General features: G+C 40.9%; 3 protein-coding genes and 1 long non-coding RNA gene across 7 annotated transcripts; 2 read left to right on the forward strand and 2 right to left on the reverse strand.

The window, feature by feature from the left end:
* Positions 1 to 4657: 4657 nt before the first annotated feature.
* Positions 4658 to 6558, forward strand: LOC122035625 (40S ribosomal protein S29-like). Its single transcript, XM_042594822.1, has 3 exons — positions 4658 to 4819; positions 5141 to 5240; positions 6362 to 6558. The coding sequence occupies exons 1-3, from the start codon at positions 4758 to 4760 to the stop codon at positions 6368 to 6370; spliced, it is 171 nt and encodes a 56-aa protein (XP_042450756.1). The 5' UTR covers positions 4658 to 4757; the 3' UTR covers positions 6371 to 6558.
* A 452-nt stretch (positions 6559 to 7010) lies between these two features.
* On the forward strand, positions 7011 to 8659 carry LOC122035641. The gene is made up of 3 exons (XR_006127171.1): positions 7011 to 7926; positions 8015 to 8201; positions 8279 to 8659. It is a non-coding gene; the product is annotated as an uncharacterized LOC122035641 (long non-coding RNA).
* Positions 8660 to 10784: 2125 nt separating this feature from the next.
* On the reverse strand, positions 10785 to 14795 carry LOC122035652 (protein FAR1-RELATED SEQUENCE 1-like). Of its 4 annotated transcripts, none has more exons than XM_042594824.1 (7): positions 14436 to 14795; positions 13903 to 14006; positions 11717 to 13148; positions 11555 to 11614; positions 11387 to 11473; positions 11022 to 11092; positions 10785 to 10946 (listed from the first exon to the last, which is right to left on the reverse strand). In XM_042594824.1, the coding sequence occupies exons 3-6, from the start codon at positions 12626 to 12628 to the stop codon at positions 11072 to 11074; spliced, it is 1080 nt and encodes a 359-aa protein (XP_042450758.1). In that variant the 5' UTR covers positions 12629 to 13148; positions 13903 to 14006; positions 14436 to 14795; the 3' UTR covers positions 10785 to 10946; positions 11022 to 11071. The 4 variants fall into 4 exon arrangements, 3 of the variants coding, with proteins under 3 accessions (XP_042450758.1, XP_042450757.1, XP_042450759.1); XM_042594823.1 differs by having other exon boundaries at positions 11717 to 13812; XR_006127191.1 differs by lacking the exon at positions 11387 to 11473 and having other exon boundaries at positions 12567 to 14006.
* A 783-nt stretch (positions 14796 to 15578) lies between these two features.
* LOC122003880 lies at positions 15579 to 16193 on the reverse strand. The gene has a single exon (XM_042558864.1). The coding sequence runs from the start codon at positions 16191 to 16193 to the stop codon at positions 15579 to 15581; it is 615 nt and encodes a 204-aa protein (XP_042414798.1).
* Positions 16194 to 21469: the final 5276 nt, after the last annotated feature.

Here is a 21469-nt window from a genome sequence, read left to right on the forward strand (position 1 = left end):
TATGGGTCTGTCAGAAGGGCATCCATAAGGCCATACCGCTACTGTATCAACCTCTCCATGATGTGACGGCAAGATCTTCTATCGTGAAATCCTGTGTACGACATAATCATTAGACATGCCTATGCTGACATCCCATATCCCGAGCCGAACGAATAGGCCGCTCGGCTAACCTTTGTATCCTCACCCTTATCCTGGCCGAACGGACCACCCGCTCGGCCCCTCGGTTCCAGCCGGGCAGACGCCCCGCTCGGCCATTCAATCCTCCTGCCTTGGCGTCGGAAACCCAAGCCTGGCTGGGTTATCTTTGGTTCCGCTCGGACCTACTCAGCTGCTCGGCGCGGCCATTAACCGCTTAGTCAGCCCTCCATCTGTCCTCAAGCTGAGACCCTTCAGGAAGTGGATCCCCCATTCTTACCGCCGGATCACTTGCCTCCCCTTCAAGTCTAGTCGAAGGAGGCAGTGAGTCCGACTGACTGGACTATGTGTCCGAGCGGACGGTCGTCGCCTTTCCGTTGCTTATAATATCCCTGGGGCCGTTCGGCCCTTCTGCCAAATTCAGCCGCTCGGCTCGCTCGGCTCTTCGTTTTGGTTGTCTTGTCGCTCAACGTGAATGTTTATAGCCGATCGGCGCGGCTCTCGATCTTTAACGACGGAGCTCGTCGGCGCGGATGTTTATAGCCGATCGGCGCGGCTCTCGATCTTTAACGACGGTGCTCGTCGGCGCGGATGTTTATAGCCGATCGGCGCGGCTCTCGATCTTTAACGACGGTGCTCGTCGGCGCGGATGTTTATAGCCGATCGGCGCGGCTCTCGATCTTTAACGACGGAGCTCGTCGGCGCGGATGTTTATAGCCGATCGGCGCGGCCCTCGATCTTTAACGACGGAGCTCGTCGGGGCGGATGTTTATAGCCGATCGGCGCGACCCTCGATCTTTAACGACGGAGCTCGTCGGCGCGGATGTTTATAGTCGATCGGCGCGGCTCTCGATCTTTAACGACGGAGCTCGTCGGCGCGGATGTTTATAGCCGATCGGCGCGGCTCTCGATCTTTTACGACGGTGCTCGTCGGCGCGGATGTTTATAGTCGATCGGCGCGGCTCTCGATCTTTAACGACGGAGCTCGTCCGCGTCCCTCGATCTTTAACGACGGAGCTCGTCGGCGCGGATGTTTATAGTCGATCGGCGCGGCTCTCGATCTTTAACGACGGAGCTCGTCGGCACGGATGTTTATAGCCGATCGGCGCGGCTCTCGATCTTTAACGACGGAGCTCGTCGGCGCAGATGTTTATAGTCGATCGGCGCGACTCTCGATCTTTAACGACGGAGCTCGTCGGCACGGATGTTTATAGCCGATCGGCGCGGCTCTCGATCTTTAACGACGGAGCTCGTCGGCGCGGATGTTTATAGCCGATCTGCGCGGCTCTCGATATTTAACGATGGAGCTCGTCGGTGTTCCGCTCGGACGTTTATAGACGCCGGCTCGTCTCTCGATATTTAACGTCGGTGCTCGACGGCGCGGTTATTTATAGCCGATCGGCGTGGCTCTCGATCTTTAACGACAGAGCTCGTCGGCGCGGATGTTTATATCCGATCGGCGTGGCTCTCGATCTTTAACGACGGAGCTCGTCGGTGTTCCGCTCGGACGTTTATAGACGCCGGCTCGTCTCTCGATATTTAACGTCGGTGCTCGACGGCGCGGTTATTTATAGCCGGTCGGCGCGGCTCTCGATATTTAACGACGGGGCTCGTCGGCGCGGATGTTTATAGCCGATCGGCGCGGCTCTCGATCTTTAACGGCTCTCGATCTTTAACGACGGAGCTCGTCGGCGCGGATGTTTATAGCCGATCGGCGCGGCTCTCGATCTTTAACGACGGAGCTCGTCGGCGCGGATGTTTATAGCCGATCGGCGCGGCCCTCGATCTTTAACGACGGAGCTCGTCGGCGCGGATGTTTATAGCCGATCGGCGCGGCTCTCGATCTTTAACGACGGAGCTCGTCGGCGCGGATGTTTATAGCCGATCGGCGCGGCTCTCGATCTTTAACGACGGAGCTCGTCGGCGCGGATGTTTATAGCCGATCGGCGCGGCTCTCGATCTTTAACGACGGAGCTCGTCGGCACGGATGTTTATAGCCGATCGGCGCGACTCTCGATCTTTTACGACGGTGCTCGTCGGCGCGGATGTTTATAGCCGATCGGCGCGACTCTCGATCTTTTACGACTGTGCTCGTCGGCGCGGATATTTATAGCCGATCAGCGCGGCTCTCGATCTTTAACGAAGGAGCTCGTCGGCGCGGATGTTTATAGCCGATCGGCGCGGCTCTCGATCTTTAACGACGGAGCTCGTCGGCGCGGATGTTTATAGCCGATCGGCGCGGCTCTCGATCTTTTACGACGGTGCTCGTCGGCGCGGATGTTTATAGCCGATCGGCGCGGCTCTCGATCTTTAACGACGGAGCTCGTCGGCGCCGATGTTTATAGCCGATCGGCGCCGATGTTTATAGCCGATCGGCGCGGCTCTCGATCTTTAACGACGGAGCTTGTCGGCGCGGATGTTTATAGCCGATCGGCGCGGCTCTCGATCTTTAACGACGGAGCTCGTCGATTTTCCGCTCGGTTTTTATAGCCGGTCGGCGCGGCTCTACGGTTTAACGTCTGGGCTAGACGGCCGTTAAGGCTAATTTTGACGCTTCCGTTCGGCGCAGCTCTTTGCCTTCCTTTCACCCAGCTTGGATAACGCCTTCCTGGCCGAACGGAAGGCGTAGCTGTGTTATCGAACTTTCCCAGATGATCATCCGGGTCTGTTGTTCCATTGTACTCGCCGATCGTCGGAGGCACGTAATGCTTGGGCAAAGGGTCTCGTAGAATAGCCTCCGAGAATTGGCGATTGATCCGCTCGGGAGATGAATTCGCTCGGGGAGCTTTCCCCTTTCTGTCTTCTCGCCTAGGCATTTCGTCGGAAGAAGATCCTCTATCTCTCCGAGCTGGTACGGCTTCAGGGGTGCGGAATAAGGCCCGATGGAATGCGACGGTGGCTTGAGGTGCTTCCGCTCGGCCACCCGACGCAGATGTTGCTTGCTGCTCCGGCCGCTCGGCTGACGCTTTTTGTTTTTGCTCCACAAGTTTGGCGGCCCTCATCTCGACCAGAGCGTCCAACTCTTCTTGTGAGAGTGTCACGTTATGTATTCTTCCAGCCTCGTCCATTGCCTCTGTTCGGATGCAGGTGTGTTCCCACAGACGGCGGCAATTTGATCCTGTCCGAACCAGGAGTCAACGAACGCTGGGGACGTGGCGCTCCCTGCTGGATCCTAGAGTGCTCCGGCGAACCTGCAACAAAACCGAGCCGGGGGGGTGTCCCGGCGACGACCCTCCGACGCTCAAGTCAGGCGAGGAATGGATGAAGAAGGTAGGTGCAGAATGAAGACTCGCGTACCTCCGGTGAAGAAATGGAGAACTTATATAGACCTCTTCAAGGAGCCTGGGCGCGCCAATCGAAGCAATCTCCTGCTTTCTACCATGCCCAGGTATGGGTCTGTCAGAAGGGCATCCATAAGGCCATACCGCTACTGTATCAACCTCTCCATGATGTGACGGCAAGATCTTCTATCGTGAAATCCTGTGTACGGCATAATCATTAGACATGCCTTTGCTGACATCCCATATCCCGAGCCGAACGAATAGGCCGCTCGGCTAACCTTTGTATCCTCGCCCTTATCCTGGCCGAACGGACCACCCGCTCGGCCCCTCGGTTCCAGCCGGGCAGACGCCCCGCTCGGCCATTCAATCCTCCTGCCTTGGCGTCGAAAACCCAAGCCTGGCTGGCTTATCTTTGATTACGCTCGGACCTACTCAGCTGCTCAGCGCGGCCATTAACCACTTAGTCAGCCCTCCATCTGTCCTCAAGCTGAGACCCTTCAGGAAGTGGATTCCCCATTCTTACCGCCGGATCAGTGGACATTCTTTTGGGCACAATAATGTCGGTAAGCCTCTCTCCGACTTCGTGAACACTTGAAAGTCATTGGATCAAGCCTCTTATTTTGTCATCGACTTTGCGGACACTTGAAAGACGTGGGATCAAGAATCTTATTCTCTTCCTGACTTCACAAACACTTGGGAGTTGCCGGATCAAACCTCTTATTCTCTTCCCGACCCCTAGACACTTGGGAGTCGTAGGTGCACTAGTGTAAACGGTACACTATGAAACTATAAGTGCTATAATATCCGGACACATTTCATTTTTTTTTTAAAAAAAAATCAATATTACCTTAAACAAACATATATTCCATAAGTATTTAAAATTTTTAATTTTAAATACTATAATCTAAAACTGAGAGTCTAAACTCTAAAGAAAAAAAAAAACTCAAATTTAATATAACCCAATTCCTAAATTATAAAATATTAAATTCTAAATATATATAATATACTTCATGAGTATATAACATTTTTAATTTTAAATAATATAAATACGGAAACTTGGACTATAAAAAAAAATCTTATTAATTTAAATCTATTATAATCCAACTTCTAAATTTTAAAATTTTAAATTCTAAATATATATAATATACTTTAAAATTAAAACAAAACCAAAAAAAAAATATTCCCCTTAAATCCAGGCATATATATATTTATAATAAAAAGTGTTAGGGTTTCGCTTCCTCTTCTATAAAAGGGTTCTCCTTCTCGATTCCACGCTCACGTCTGCCGCCGCTGCTTGGGTTGTTCTGCTTTTCGATTCGAGGAAGATCTGCCGGAGAGAAGATGGGGCACTCAAACATCTGGAACTCGCATCCCAAGAACTATGGACCTGGATCTCGGCTATGGTAAGTGTATCCATCATTCAATATCGTAGTTTCTATAGAATTGGTTTGTTTCTCGCAAGGTCAAGCTGATTGGAAAGTATGGTATATTTCTCGATGGATGTTCTCTGATCAGCTCGTTATTACCCCTGAAAAATTTTTATTTCTTTATTTGCTAAATTTTTCATCTCGACGTAAGAGATCTTTTAACTATTTTATTTTTCTGAATGATCACTCGCTCTTGTTCTTTAAATTGAGATAGATGTCTAACCTCAAAGATGTTTTCTTTTACTCTATGTTGTTATCTTTTCTGTGCGTCTCATGTTTGTTTACTATCTTTTGTAGCCGTGTTTGTGGGAACCCACATGCAATAATCAGGAAGTATGGTCTCATGTGTTGCAGACAGTGCTTCCGCAGCAACGCCAAAGAAATTGGCTTTATTAAGGTACTTGTACATCTTTCTTTCTATAACTTTCATGGTTATCGTTGATTATTTTTGCTAGATAAAACTCAATATCACTAAGATAATTTAGATGTTTCTACAGATTCTTTCTCTTCTTCTATAGTGCTTGGTAATGCCATTATGCTAATTAACATTTTTTTCATTTATTATTAGATATTGACAGGATTTTATGAGTTGTTGATCTTTGTTTATAGTTTAGCAGGTTTTGGATTTGTTAACATTTTTTATGACTATTTTAATTTGTACTTCTTTATCACCGAAACTACTAGATCATTCAATGATTCCATTCACTTTTTCATATCTCATTGGTCAATTTATAAATAAATAAAAGATTCTGGGCAACACAATTTCTCGGGAGTAAAAAGTTTAGATCCAATAGGAGAAGAGGAATGGGAAATGCAACAATTTGCTGGGTTCAAGATGTTTGTTTGGGTTACTTCTTTGAAGTGACATCGAGAAGAAATTTGTGTGTTTTGGTCATAAAAGTAATACCCTAAAGCCAGGACGTGGCACAGCGCTAGTCGGTAGTTGGCATTAGAAATCATTCTATATGAGTTATGTATTGGTTGCTTGAGGTAACATATCCTAGTATGAAGGTCCATAGGGTTGCAGCGAATGTATGTCATACTGAGTTTTGTACTGATTGCTGAATGTATCAGATCCTAGTATAAGTTTAGTAGCCCCTAGTTGTGGCAGTTAACTGTATGCCTTACCAAGTCCTGTACTGATTGCTTAAGGGATCAGTTCTAGTATGAAGTTTAGTAGCCTTTTGTAACATAAATCTGCAATGAAAAATGAATAGAAAATGAATGTATTTATTTCCTAATGAAAATGAAAATAAATGTATTGCTAATGAAAATGAATGTATTTATTTCCTCTAGATATTATATCGAAAAGTATCAACCTCATTTGTCCAGCATTGTTTTTCCCCCTATTTCATGTTTAACTTTTTTCCTAACATGTAGGAATTTTATATACAAATCGCCTTTGTTTGAGGAATTGATACATTGCATGTGTTTTTTTGTTCATAATATACCTCTACTTTCATTTTATATTTTGTGATGGATTGCAATCTAATCAAAAGTGTCAATTGTTCATTCTAGTATCGCTGAAGGTGGAAGGGTCTCAACGATGAAGAGTTTTCATTATAAAACTACTATGCGCTAGAAGATTTTAGTTTGGATTTGTTTTTACATGTTTCTTCCCAAGACTAGAAACTTTGTCTGAAAGAACTGTGGCTAAGCAATGTTTTAAGCAGTATTTTGGTTTTAATGAATTGATTTTCAACTTGCAAGCGTCATTTTTTCCAGTTTCAATGGTATTTGTTTCGTATGTTAATGCGACAAACCTTGAAAATGATCCAACCATATCTTTGGACCATTGTAGCTCAGCCCTCTTTGCAGGACCCAAATGCTTAATGGCCTTTATTTCTGAGACAGTCTTAGCCACGAACAGTTATTTTTATTGACATTAAGCTCGAATAATCTATAAAACCCGTAGCAGCGTTTATCTCCAAATATGCCATACTTTGGAAAAATGCAAAATTGTTTGATTAAAATGTAAGTTTAAATCTATAGTTAAATAAACTACCAAGACACTAAATTCCTCCAACCACTTGGAACATATGATAAAGGCATTATAAAGATCTAGCGCGGATCCTCTGGACCCGTTTTGGTCTGGCCCCTCCCCCCCCCGGACCACGAAGTCTATATAAATTGATGGATCACGTGTCGCTCACGTGCAAATCTCGCGCAGAAACGTAGAACGCGTTGAAATGCAGACGCAAAGCCCTAACCTTTCCTCTCGCGCTCCCACACCTCCACCGGCGGACCGTCGCCATCCTCTCGCCCTCAGAAACGCTCCTCCTGTGATCTCCCTGAGCAAAATCGAGCCGGCGACACCTCCGTCGGCGACGCCGAAATGCAGTGCTCGCACCACGTAGGAAACGCATCACTGCCTCCTCCGAGCCAGTTCTCCTACTCCTTCGCAGAAAACGCATCAGTCGACGAAATCCATATAGTTTCAGATCTGCCTACTCCTCCGCAGATCTGCCTCCTCCGAGCCCTCGCCCTGTCTCAAGATCCTCAACCTTTGGTACTGGTCAAATGCAAATTTTGGTACTGCTGCCGCTTTAGCTACACGTTTAAATATGTTGAACTATCAAGTATCGATTGAATTGCTTAATTTGTGTTTCCCATTTATGCTTATTTGATGCAATTCAAGTCACATGTAATTGGGTTATCAATTTTTGGGATTCTTCCAATCTTTCTTTGGTTTGTACCATCTATAGTTTCATATTGAAGTTCTAGCTTGTTGTCTTTGCTTGATGAAAGTCTAAACATCTTTGATGTCATCTTATACACGCTGTACAATAAAATTTGTTATTAATGTGTTTACAAAGTTTAGACAAAGTTTAAAAGTAATTTCATGCCCCTGGATTATTGCTTCATATGTTTGTTTGATGACTAAGAGGGTATCTGTACACCTCATATTTCAAGTATGGATTTATGCTAGTTGAGTGTGTTATGTAACCATGAAACAAGACCAACTCACCTGATCATTTGTTTAGTTGAGTGTGTTATTTGCTCACTTGTAGATTACATGACATGGGAGAAAGTGGAAGTTTCTGTGAGCGCTGTAATTCTTTGACAGAATTGAGACATTTTAAGTATGTTGGGGACGGTTGTTAGTTTTTCCATCGAAATTTGTATGTTTTAGTCAAATTTATGTCTTTTTCATAAATTGTTGTTGTTTAGGTAAAACGAAAGAAATATCATGGCAGCCGGCTCTTCATCAGCATCATCTTTCACTTGACGACGCATGGACGACGAGCAATGTGAAGCTCCCCATATATTATGTTATTGTGGGTTACAAACTATTCTCCAGACTTCATGGACGGAATCCAACCCAGGACGGCGATTTTTTTCATGTCCAAATTTTAGAGTAAGTTTTCATTATATGAACATGGTGTTGTGAGTTTCTTAATTATTGAGTTTTGATTAAATTTATTTGAAATTCAGAAAAGAGGATGTGACTTTTTCTTATGACATAACCTAGAACCGTCAGAGAGAAGTAAGATAATTATTAATGAGTTGAAGAGGAATAATAAAAAATTAATGTTGCAGATTAGTGAATTGGAGAAAAGTGTTAGCTATGAGGGTGTTGTTGAATATAATGATGTTCTGAATGATGGAACAACAATCATGTAATTATGCAGTTTAATGACGAAATACGTTCATTGAATAGGAAATTTAGAATTGCTATCGGTGTAGTTGTATGTACTTGGATTATGATGATGGGGATGTGGTTGATGTAACTTATTTTGTAATGTAACTTGACATTTTGATGTAACTCTAAGTGATGTAACTTGTTTTGTTATACAAAGTGAACTAGTTCTGTTATACTTGTTATAGTGGTTTGTTATGCATTTGTTAACTTGGAGTTATGAACCTTACTAATGAGACTTGGCTCAGTTAGTAGCATCCTATGACTAGTAGGGTAGTAACTCTTTGGTATCGAGCCCCAGAGTTGCTCTTGGGAGCCACAAACTACAGTGTGGGAATTTACTTGTGGAGTGCCAGTTGTATTTTAGCAAAATTGTTGGCTTGGAAGCCTATCATGCCGGGAGAGGATTAAGGTAGGTTTTTGAGTTGTTTGTTTGTTTGGTTCTTGGCATAATATTTTTAGTTGTTTTCAGCAAAGGTTCTCAGTAGCTTGGATTGGACAATTGTAGAGCAATATGATATGTCGAACTATATCATCTTAAAAATCTATGCATGGTAAAAAAAAAATCGAACAAAGCATCATTGAATAAGGATGGAAAGGATTGAATGGTTAATTTGCTGGGGCTAATTTGCTGTTGCCATGTAAAATGAAGGCGTGACTGATTCTAAGCAAACTAATTTGCAGTCCACAGCTCGCTCCCTCCCTTCCTCAAATCTATATTGGACAATCTTCTTTATATTTCTAGTGTACTACTAGCATGTTCCTCAGCAACCAACACCAACTAACCTTGCTAGGATTTCAAGGGTATTTTAAATTCTTCTCTATCTCTATTTTCCTTGGATTTTCCTTAGATTTTCCAAAGCATAATCATGACATTTCAGTTTCTACTTTTTGACCATTCCATTCAATCACATCTAACCTTATATACATTGATGTATAGCAGCAAGAATTTCCGTTATAACATTTAGAACTATTATGTATAACACAGCTCAAGCATGGTAATTTGTATAGGAGATGACATAGAGACACAATTCATTTTCATTTTTAATTAAACCCTTGGGCACCATTGACTAAAATGTTATCCTAAACATGGTATCAACTATTTCCTACAGCTAGGCATATACCGAGTTAACCTCTCACCCATTAGGTGTTTTAAACATGATGTTTTGGTTACCAAGTGTACATAAACCCACTAAGCTTTACTAAGAGCATGGTATCCACACAACAACAAAAAGGAACATAACTTGTTTAGACACGTTTCATATCAGCAAGTAAACATGGTTAGTAACAATTTAAATCAAATGGCTATGCAGGTAAGAATGAAGCAAATACGCAACCCATATGAATGTAACACTAACTGGTAATGACACATATGGAGCTCAGGGTGAAACAGGTAAAGGAGCATTCAAGAAATTCAGAAAGATACCCCTAACATAATTCGGTTCATTCAAAGCCATTAGTACAAATTATTATGTGGAAACATACTTTATTTCTAATCTAACATTCATGCATTACAGATGAAAAAGTTATACTAGACACAGCCATCAATTAATTATGTGATATCACACTTTATTTCTAATTCAGCATGCAAGCATCAAATGGAAATGCTACACCAACCTTTTACTAAACAAATGATCAGGTTAGTTGGTATTATTTTATGGTTACATAACACACTCAACTAGCATAAATCCATACTTAAAATATGAGGTGTACAGGTATCCTCTTAGTCATCAAACAAACATATGAAGCAATAATCCAGGGCAATTAACCTCATCGATCAGTCCAAAACTATCTTATATGGCCTAGCTTGCTCTAACCTTCCAGTCAACAAGGAGCAAGTAGCAGCTATTACATTCCAGAAACGACCCTTCCCACATACAATTGCACTAAACAAGAGGAGCTACAAGCCAAGCTATTCCACTAAGCAACTGCACTAAACATACATTCTAGCTTGCTCTAAACTGAAAGGAGAGACTATCAAGAGAGGGATAGAGCTAATGGAATTGATAAAAAACTGACAATGGAATTAATAACACAGGAAACATTCGTCAAATACAGAATTTCTCATGGAACATTTAATCTACAAGAACAACTATTATATCCAATTCCTATAGAAGATTTATGCACATAGTGATAACACAAAACTTACAATACCAATTCTTGTGCAATATTTCTTACTCAGAATAGTCCATTACATTCTTCAAATATAGCTATATATATATATATATATATATATATATATATATATATATATATATATATATATATATATATATATATATATATATATATATACATCAAACCAGGATACATTAGGAATCATCAAATATAGCTAACGATATTTTTCCAACAAAAAGTAAACACAACTCCATTGCCAAAAGGGGGATGCAACAATTTAGAAAGTTATGTAAGAGTTCAATCTCAGTATTGTCTTCCTTTTAAGACTCCCAAAGCATTTGGAACCTGTCAAAAAAGGAAATCATATCAATAGAGTAACTACCATTTTAAGTGCACATATAAATAGATATAGACACATACGAGATCGTTGATGTCTAAGGAGAGGATGCCGCAGGAGGTGGTCCAACAAACTACACAAATGGGAATTGTACCTATAACAGTAAACAAAAGATAGATTAGGCAGAAGTTAACATGTTACAGAGTCAGAAAGTTAACAAATGTTCACATCAGGCCTGTGAAAACCATACAAGATCAGCAAACATGTACTACTATTTAAGGCCTATGTGAAACCAAACAAGATTGTCAGTTAAAGATCTGTAAACCATACTTTGCTAATTTCACAAGACACTAAGCAAAATATACAAGTGACTCAATCAAATCAGTTAGCAAAATTTTAATCAGTCATTTTTTTAATAAGTTCTATTTTTAATAAAATGTATATATACCTGAGAAAGTTGTGATGGCAATAATGGTGGCTCAGTCATATTAAAACTACCAATAGAGCTACCAATTGTTGGCACAAAATTTATAGGCTAAAACAAAAAATAAAATACAATCTTAGATAGTTATAACATAAATTATCTTAGATTAACATAAATAAAATAAACACTAACTTGATGATTGATCTGGTCATATTGTACGCTGGCCACGTTGGAAATAGTTTGATCTGCACCCTGTGTTATAAAAAAAAATAGAATGATTTAAGTTATTCAAATTTACCAACAAATAATACCAAATAAACAAATTTTGTGAAGTTATGGAATAGAAACCATTACAATTGTTGAAGCTTGGTTTGTTTTCCTCGCTGCTTTTCTTTTCCTTGAAATCTTCTCTAACCCACCTTTCAACCTCTTACTTGACATCGTTTTTTTCTTCATTTTAATCCCTTTCACTCCAGTAGAGTTCCCTTCACCATAATCAAATTCCCATGATGCTTGGCTCACATTTGATTGTTGGACATTTGATTCATTAACTTGTAACTTATCATCCACCATCTTACACAAACTCAACATAGCATCTATAACAAACTTGTAAGTGTCATCCCTTTCCGCTGCCTTGGTAACCAATTGAACATTCAACCCACACAACTCTTTGTATCGCATGTTTTGAATTAATTTTGGATCCAAACTAGCATTATTGGTCATTGAATCATTAACTTCAAAATATCCAATTTTTGCTTTTCTTATCCACCTTTTCAATACATACTCACTAGGGATCTTCATGATATTTTTCCATGTAAATATTTTCAGAATATGAGAACATAAAATTCCAGCAAATTCAAATTTTCTACAGCTGCACTCAATTTTTTCACACTTCTTATCAAATGTAACTATATGATGATTTCTCTTTTTGTGAGGAGTTACTTTATATTTTGTAAATGTATCAACATCCTCAACAATCTCTAGACTAGAATCATGAGATAGGCACAACTCTTGTTGAAAACACTTGTATGTCTCAGGAGTATAAATTTCACTAGCATGCTTTAAAATCTCAATTGGAAACATTAAATATGGAACAGTTGTATTTGATCTTAAATTAGTTTTTAATTCTTCATATCGACGATCATCAAGGAGTCTTTGGAAGTGATTGAAGAAGTCTAAAAACTTGTGTTTATAAGTGACATACTTTTTCACAATACTATTCATGCTCTCACTTCTTTGGATTGTAGTCATATCCGCGCAAAACATTTGTCATCCATATACCAAAGCCCATTTTTCCTTGATATTGTACATGCGCCTCAACCAATCATTATCTTCAAGTGCATACTTTGCTAACATTATATTCCATGCTGAAATAAAATCATCCTCTTCATCAAAATCATATATACATGAGGCAAAATCTTTAGCAAAGTCTCTAAACTGAGAAAAAACTCGACTCAAATGTATAGCGACAGTTTGATAAATGTGCCAAATGCACAAACGATGATGTGTTTCAGGCCATCTGGAAGCTAATGTTTTTGTCATTGCTGCATCTTGATTTGTAAGAATAGTAGTTGGTTTTTTCTCACTCATAACTCTAGTTAATGTATCAAACAACCACTCAAATGTTAAACTGGTTTCATCATATAATAAAGCTGCACCAAAAAGTATGGATTGTTTATGATAATTAACACCTATAAACAACGCAATTGGTCGATCTTCATTGTTCTTTCTGTAGGTAGTGTCAAAGCAAACAACATCTCCAAAATTAGCATAATCAGCTCTCATCCTAGCATCAGACAAAAAAATGTTAGTAATCAAATCATCTTCATCAACTTGAATAGCATAAAAAAATTCGGATCATCAAACTGCATTTTCTGTAAATACTCCAATACACCCCCTGTATCCCCAACTCTCATGTTATTGTTCTTTTAGATCGCAAGTAGTTTTTGTAATCCTCAGGAATAAATCCTAGATTCTCCCTCCCACCTACTTGTCTCACCATAAGATCATGAGATGCTTTTGGGAGGATTCCCACATCACTTGCCATATCAATCTGTATCGCTGCAAAAGAAGATAATTTCTATGACTTCTATAGAGGTGTGTTTTGTTTGGACTTGAGAGATAATGATTATGCTCTTTAACAAATTGTACCACAATAAACTTGGTTTTTTTCCGAATACTAATCTTCATTTTAGCCTCACAACCAAACCTTGTTTCATCACGACTTACTTTGATATAAAGATCTCGTTTGTCTTTTCCTCTTTTACCTTGGGCACAACAATAAAAAACCCTATCAAGTAATTTACCCGATTTATCCATATGGGTTTTACCTCTCCTTATGCCAAACCCAACCTTTTTAGCATATGCCAAATAAAATTGATATACATCTTCTTCTGTTTCAAATTCTAGCCCCATTTGTGGTATATCCAAATCTGTTTCAATGTTCAAGCCTATAACAACACACAAACAAATAAAAATGTCTAAAAAGGAAAATCCGATATATTGAAGCTCAATACATTCCCAAAGATGAATCTAATTACCTTCATTAATAATATCAAAGTCACGTTCCCAACTATCTTCAGTTCCTTCAAAATTCAAACGACGACAACTCATACATTCACCATCCATGATAATTACTTTGATCCTACAAAAAATTAAAAAAACAATTTTTTTAAAATTATATTTTAGGACTAAAATAATTATCTCTACAGTATAGTTATGGGTGTCTGGAAATCACCATCTGCTCTAAAGGAAATTAAGAATGTGGCCATTAACAATGTTCGTATTTACAAATTGATCAGTTAGATTTAATGGACAACATTCATCAAGCAAACCTTGAAGAATTGCATCAAATAAGCATAAATGGGAAACACAAATTAAGCAATTCAATCGATACTTGATAGTTCAACATATTTAAACGTGTAGCTAAAGGGGCAGCAGTACCAAAATTTGCATTTGAGCAGTACCAAAATTTGCATTTTAATTAACTTTGAAGAAGAAGACAACAAGCTAGAATGACAATCTGAAACTATAGGCGACCAAATCTGAGGATGGGATTAGGGTGAAATAGTACCGCAATTTAGCCCTAACGGCGGCAGAGGTTGAGGATCTTGAGACAGGGCGAGGGCTCGGAGGAGGCAGATCTGCGGAGGAGTAGGCAGATCTGAAACTATATGGATTTCATCGCCTGATGCGTTTTCTGCGGAGGAGTAGGAGAACTGGCTCGGAGGAGGTAGTGCTGCGTTTCCTGCGTGGTGCAAGCACTGCGTTTCTGCATTTCGGCGTCGCCGGCGGAGGTGTCGCCGGCTGGGTTTTGCTCAGGGACATCACAGGAGGAGCGTTTCTGAGGGCGAGAGGATGGCGACGGTCCGCCGACGGAGGTGTGGGAGCGCGAGAGGAAAGGTTAGGGCTTCACGTCTGAGTTTCAACGCGTTCTGCGTGGGATTTGCAGGTGAGCGACACGTGATCCATCAATTTATATGGACTTCGTGGTCTAGGGGGGACCAGGGCAGAACGGGTCCAGAGGATCCGCGTTGATAAAGATCACCATGCCTCACCCGGGATCTTCCCATGCGGCGATGTTCAAGATCACTATGTCTCGCCAAGCATTTTCCCATTTAGAGATTTTCACTATTTCGTTGGACTGGTTTACCAAGATTTATTTTTTTTTGCGCACTTGGTCCATAGAAATTTCCTATCGATTATTAGAAAAAATCAAGAATGATTAATTAAGCTGGATAATATTGACTCTTGATCAGTCTAATCTTATGAAATTTTTTAAGAAAATTTAAAAGTTCTTACAACAAATAATCTATTAGTTCATCATTTTTAGAATAATTATATATTAAATAAAATTTATTCATTAATTCATCCTTAAAACTTTATCTCTACAAATTAAGATGTTTTGTCATTGCACCATTGCATTCGGACTAGTTTACCTATGTTGTTGTAGTAAGCTTCTCTTGCACTCTTAGGTATAGGGGTATGTAAAAATTTTGTTAATGAAAATTTTCTCCATTTACTTCAGATAAGATGGATATTATATCTTTTCTATTATTTACTTGATTAAAACAAGAGGTGGATGGATTTATAAGGTGGATGGATTTATAAATCCATCCGCTCATTCACTTATGAACAAAATTTTATCCAATCAAAATCAGACGAAACGCCTCTTTCCATCCTTCCTTGTCACGCTACCCTTAAGAACATGTGTGGCCTAATGTAGCTGCCTCTGCCACTTCCAGATCTTGAGGCGGAGCTTGACGGTGCAGTCATCCCTTGGCGAGGCAACGCCCGCCTTCTTCCCCGCTGGCAATGTCACGCTAAGCCCTTCGCACAACACCTTCATGTCGATCTGTTTCGTCTTCAGCCCGCCAATATTCACGCCGGTCTCTACCTCCACCCATCGCAGTTCCACTGCAAGCCTGACGTCGTCGCATTGTCCAATGCTTGACTGGAGATGGAAGCCAACGCAGAGGGAGGGGTCACGCTCCCCATGTCCTGGACGAACGTACGGAAGGGTCTGTCGCCGAGGTTGGAGCGCACCGAAGAGGTTGGAGAAGGCGATGGGGTCGTAGTGGTAGACGAGCTTCTTGTTGGAGTTGCAGGAGGTGATGTTAAGGTCGAGGTAGGCGGTAAATGGAATAGAAATTGCTACCGGTGAGAGCAACGAGGATGATGATGGCAAAGAAAATGCCGCCGCCAAGCACGGCGAAGAGCATGACGGCTGGTGAGCGGCGTCGGTCGCTTGGGCCTTGGTGGGCGGGAAGGCCGGGGGGCCTCCGGGGTGGGTGGTGGGCTTGGAGGGAGGAGGGTAGATGTCGTCGGTCATCGCCGTTGCTTCTCTTGAATTTCTCAACGGTACCTCTTCTGCCGGTGAGTGAGAGTAGCAAGAAAGGAGATCTAAAGAGGAAGAAAGAAGAAAAAGTAGAAGAAGGGAGAAGGAGAAAAGGCTATTGCATCCTGATTTCTCAGGAGGAGATGAATCTAGCGGAGATGAAAGGGAAGTCCTCATCATGCTCGATGATAGTGAAAGAAAGAACCTTTCTTTTTCTCTCCCTTTGAGAGATTCTTTTCTCTTCCCTTCTAATTTTTTCCTTTTCTCTTCCTTCCTCACAGGATTTTTTTTTCCTTTAATAATTCCTTTCCTTTTATAATCCACACCTCCGAATAAACATAGCATAATTCTATCGAATCGACTGAAAAAATCAGTTTGATTATTTTATTTTTTAATAAGAAATATTTTTTTTTAGTTAATGTGATCAAAGTTTTGATTTTTAAATTTCTTATTCAAATAAATTAAACAAACCAAAATACAAACACAAATTGCTAAATCTATTATGATTCAATTAAAAAAATTAATTTCTATTAAATCCATCATTATTTTTTAAAAAATGATTAATTTGAATTGTTTGAAAAGACATTCTATCTGTTACCACTCTATCAAATTTGTGGGGACTAAATGAATTAATTACATGTGACAAAAGACGAAATCGTTCGTCCCCAGCGTCCTCATCGTACCCGACCCAAGGTCATCACGAGGGAGGTAAATCACAACATCCTGAGCGAGCATGTGACAGATGGGGTGAGTTGCACAGGGACCAGGGATATATGTCCCGACTACCTTAAGTTTTGACCCCGCGACCTCATGTGGTAACCATCCCACCAGATACCAACTCGGATGATCTGTCATGAATCAAGTGAAAAGTGTGTTGACCATCAAATTCAAGGAGTTCAATATACTTGTAAAGTTTGCCATTAAGCTATGCGTAAAACATTAATTTAAAATTTCCAACAAAAAGCCGTCGCTCAAAGACTCGAGTAATGGCCTCAGTAATTAAAAGCTATTCTAAGAAGCTAGCAGAGATTAATAAATCTCGCGTCGTGTAATGCACATCAATGAGAAGAAGGGAACAGGGGCATTCTGTTTCTCTGCCGCTCCACGCTATAAGAAGTCCAACCCCTCGCGAACTCTTTCCTTCATCATCAGATCAATGGCTTCCCAGCTGATCGAGGAGCAGCGCAGGGGCGCCGAGATCCACAAGGGGCACGGCGTCTGCAGGCAGCACCTAGTGCCGTTGCTCAAGGACCTCTCCCTCCCCAAGGGCATTTTGCCGCTGGCTGACACAGAGGAAGAAGAAGAGCCACATGTTCGAGAAGATCAAGCAGCTGCTGCCGAGAAGAGCTTCCTTTAATTGCCAAGTTGCTTCTGAACATGTATATGCAACCATGTAAGCTTAATCTAAACTTCGTGATTTACCTCCTTATCTTTTACCACATGTAAGCTTAACCTGTCTCTGCATAAATTTAAGGAATAAATTTGATTTTCTACTAATTCTATATTGAATCATTTGTGATTAACATATATAAATAAAATTTATCAGTTATGATCATCAATAAACCCTTATTAAATTTGTAAATACACCAATAAATTTATAATATCAAACTTACTGATCAGCTAAAACATTTAAATATAAAAAATTTAAATGATCAGATACCCTCTATCATTTATATGCAGACAAGAGAGGTGGATGGAAAAGTCGTGCATGGGAGTTTAATCTCACGTTGGGGAGTATGGTTGAGGTCGATTTACCCTCTATCACAGGTATTGAAGTTGTTATAATTTTTATTTTTTTTGATAAAGTATCCGGATCTTATAATCCGATCAATCCTAGGATAAACGGTCTAGCCCCACATTCGGCCCACTAAGTAAATTTAGGAAGCGCGGTGTCTCTTGACGTACAAGCATTGAAGTTGTGAATATATGTATAACGGTGTAAAATCAGAATCCAGATTGCATTAAATCAAATTGAATTGTGTACGAGTTTGATCTATGTGTGTCGAATATCAAATCGATCGGGATATAATTTACCCAAGCAAAATCAACTAATATTTTATCACTCAAATTATTCTTTTGCTTATTGCTTAAGTATAACAGAGGTATTAATGGAGGATCTATAACCATCAGGTGAAACAGTCGACCATTGATGACTGACAATGAATGATCTTGATTCAACCATTTATTGTAGCTAAAGATTTGAGTGTTAGTGCAATCAACCTTCAAGATTTCGATATTTGACAATATACGTATGTCTGGTCAAGTTTGACTAAGGGATTAATCTAAACAGAACTTGATGTTTGAAAGTGAGCTAAGTCTAGTCAGGTCAAATGTTAATTAGATGACTAGCAAATGTAAAGTCTAGTTAGGTCAAAAGCTGAATGCATGACTAGTAAGAAAAAGTCCAAATAGATCAAGGATGACCGGATGCTTGACAAAAGAAAGTTCTAGCATGATGTTAGACAAGGGTAAGTCCAAGCTAAGCGGGTCTGGAGGACTGGAGGCTTGACAAAGATAAATCTTAGAATAGTGAACCTTAGGTGGTGAGATCCTAAGGAGTGGACCTTAGGCAGTAAAGTCTTCGAGGAAGTTCAAGCAAGAAGTCTAGTAGGTCGAGTAGATTTACTGAATTTGGTTTGATACCAAGGGGGTGATCCTTAGGTGGTAGTCTTGGAAAAGTGAACTTTAAGTAAGAGATAAGTCAATAGGTCAGGTAGACTTATAGGATTATGTTTGCTTATTTTATTGTGTTTGTATGCTTATCTTGTAGGATCTTGAAGCTAGAAGCAAGAAGCAAGAAAGAAAGCAGACAAAGGCAGCTGAATGCAGTCGAACTAAGTTCAGGGTGAACTGGACTTGACTCAAGTTGAACTGAACACAAGTTGTTTCGGTTAATCTATCTCAAGGATCACTAGATTGAACCCAAGTATCGGTAGACTGATCCCATGGATCGGTAAATTGATCGGGTTCAGTTGACAAGGTTTAAGTCTAGACTCAAATTGATGACATGGTCTGGTTTGATAGACTGATCTCCAAGATCAATAGACGATCAATATGATAATGATAAGATCTAGATGTCAGGAGGTCATGACCATGAGCAAAAGAGCAGCACAAGAGCAAACGGAAAAAGTAAAGAAACTCCATCCACTTTCATTTCCCCCTCCCTTCCTTTCTTTCTATCGTGCACTTTGCTTGGCAGCTCTATCCATGATAGCATTTGGGTGTATGCTCAGCTCACTACAAATAACTAGTGTTTGGTTGCATATATGGTTGTTGTTGGAGCAATCTAGTGACCCTAGGTTTTGATATTTGGGCAAAGTCCAAGTGTGATCTTGGCAAAGGAGGAAAGCTCAAGGATGAGTCTTAGCGGTGTAAGTCCAAGCATGTAGTCTTGGCAACATAAGTCCAAGTGTGACTTGACAATGGATGAAGTCCCGGAGGCGCGATCTCTTGACAAACGAAGACTCGACAACAATGATAAGGTCGATGGAAGCTCCAGAAAGCAAGACGTGAAGGATGAGGAGACATTCGAGAGGCGCAAGGCTGATAGAGGAGGCTAGAAGGCTAGGTCTAGGTTGGTCAGGCGAGGATGAGTGGCAAGTGAATATACTCGGAGATTAAATCCTACGATTAGGGTTTTACTGTAGCGTTAATGTAGTGTACTATAGCAGTACTATAGTAGTTGACTAGTGTTTTCATCAATTAACTGGTAGCCGACCGTTGGCTTGTAACGGTCGAATTTCACTTAGGACCAGTCGACTGGTGGTTGTACTAATCGACTGGTGGCGGGAAAAATAGTAGGTGTTTTCCTCTCGAGATCTATTTAATAGAGCTCGGGGTGCTTGGCCAAGGTTGACAAAAATAGAGGTGGTTAACCCCTATTAGAGTCTCCAAGGTATTCTTGAGTGATCAAGAGCTTGTGCGAGTTTGTGGCGAGGTTTCTCCACCCACAAGGAGTTACTCGAGCTAGCCAGAGGTTTTCCGGGGAGTCATTCACCGACGGATCGGGATCGTCCACCTTACGGACAGCTGTGGAGTAGTAGTTTCATCTCCGAACCACGTTAAACAACGTGTTAAGTTTGTCTTCTTTTGTTAGTATTTGTCTTATATTTCCGCTGTGCACACTAACCATTGCAGGAAGCGACGTTTTGGGTGAAATAGTATTCACTCCTCCTCTAGCGGGCGTCAAGGTCCTAACAATTGGTATCAAAGTGGGTCACTCTTCTACGGACTAATCCTCGAGGGAGCAAAGCGCTAGAGGAAGATGGAGTACGAAGGCCCTCTAGGATGGGATATCCGAATCCCACCTCCATACGATCGAGATAATTTCGAGTCTTGGAGGAAGCGGTTAAAGACTTGGTTCCAAATGGATTAAAACCAATGGATTATGTTGGAGGAACCGTTTGAAGCTCCAACGGATAAGAAAGGAAAGCGCCTCTGGCTTCGGTATTGGACCGAGGAGCAAAAGGAGCAATCGGAGGCGGACAAGGAGGTAACTAGAATTTTGATTAATTTATTACCTCTTAATTTGGTATTGAATGCAGGTGAATACAAGAACGCAAGCGACCTTTGGAAAAAGGTAATTGTGCTTCATGAGGATCCTACAAAACTCCAAGTAGTGGAGGAGCACAAGGAGAAGGGCTCATTGGTCTAAGGGGAGAAGGACCAATTGGATGTTGACATGTATTCAACATCCGAGGAAGAGAAGGAAGATGAGGAGGTATCATCCATATCTTCAAAGGAGGAAGAAGTGGAATCATCCACATCTTAAAGTGAGCTTACAGTAATTTTGAGCACAAAATGTCTCTGTAAGCTCATTTTGATGATGTTAGTCAACTGAAACTTATAGCAGTCAACTGATATGGTCTGAAAATATTTTCCAGCATTAGAAAATGACCAAAAGAGTGGTGAACATGCATGTAATCTTATGGGAGATTAATACATGATGTTCATGGTCATTAGAGGTCAAAGAGTCCAATAATTGAGATATTGTTGGAGCTCTTTTTGATATATTACAAAGGGAGAGAAGTTTAGGTTTAAGTGGGAAACCTACATACTTTTGCAAGAAATCCTAACTCAAGGGGGAGCTTAGATGAAGGGGGAGCGATTGCTCATTTATTTGCAAAGGGGGAGAAGTTTTCCTTTTGCGGGAGAGATTAGGTGAAGGGGGGAGCCTAAGATTAGGTTCCATGATTTATGCATGTGTAGATTGCTTGTTTATTTGCATTATTATTGCTATATTATTTCCCTAACTTAAACGGGTTGTCAAA

Source organism: Zingiber officinale, chromosome 1A (assembly GCF_018446385.1).
Source record: "Zingiber officinale cultivar Zhangliang chromosome 1A, Zo_v1.1, whole genome shotgun sequence".
Classification (NCBI taxonomy): domain Eukaryota; kingdom Viridiplantae; phylum Streptophyta; class Magnoliopsida; order Zingiberales; family Zingiberaceae; genus Zingiber; species Zingiber officinale.

What these genes read in the sequence shown, in the direction of transcription:
- LOC122003880 (XM_042558864.1), bottom strand. Translation starts at nt 16,193, where the DNA reads ATGACCGACGACATCTACCCTCCTCCCTCCAAGCCCACCACCCACCCC.
- LOC122035652 (XM_042594824.1), bottom strand. Translation starts at nt 12,628, where the DNA reads ATGTTTTGCGCGGATATGACTACAATCCAAAGAAGTGAGAGCATGAAT. An exon ending in ATGACCAGATCAATCATCAA is followed by an intron (nt 11,474 to 11,554) that starts GTTAGTGTTTAT and finishes TTTTTGTTTTAG; the next exon opens with CCTATAAATTTTGTGCCAAC. An exon ending in TGCCATCACAACTTTCTCAG is followed by an intron (nt 11,093 to 11,386) that starts GTATATATACAT and finishes TTACTGTTATAG; the next exon opens with GTACAATTCCCATTTGTGTA.
- LOC122035625 (XM_042594822.1), top strand. Translation starts at nt 4,758, where the DNA reads ATGGGGCACTCAAACATCTGGAACTCGCATCCCAAGAACTATGGACCT. An exon ending in GGACCTGGATCTCGGCTATG is followed by an intron (nt 4,820 to 5,140) that starts GTAAGTGTATCC and finishes TATCTTTTGTAG; the next exon opens with CCGTGTTTGTGGGAACCCAC.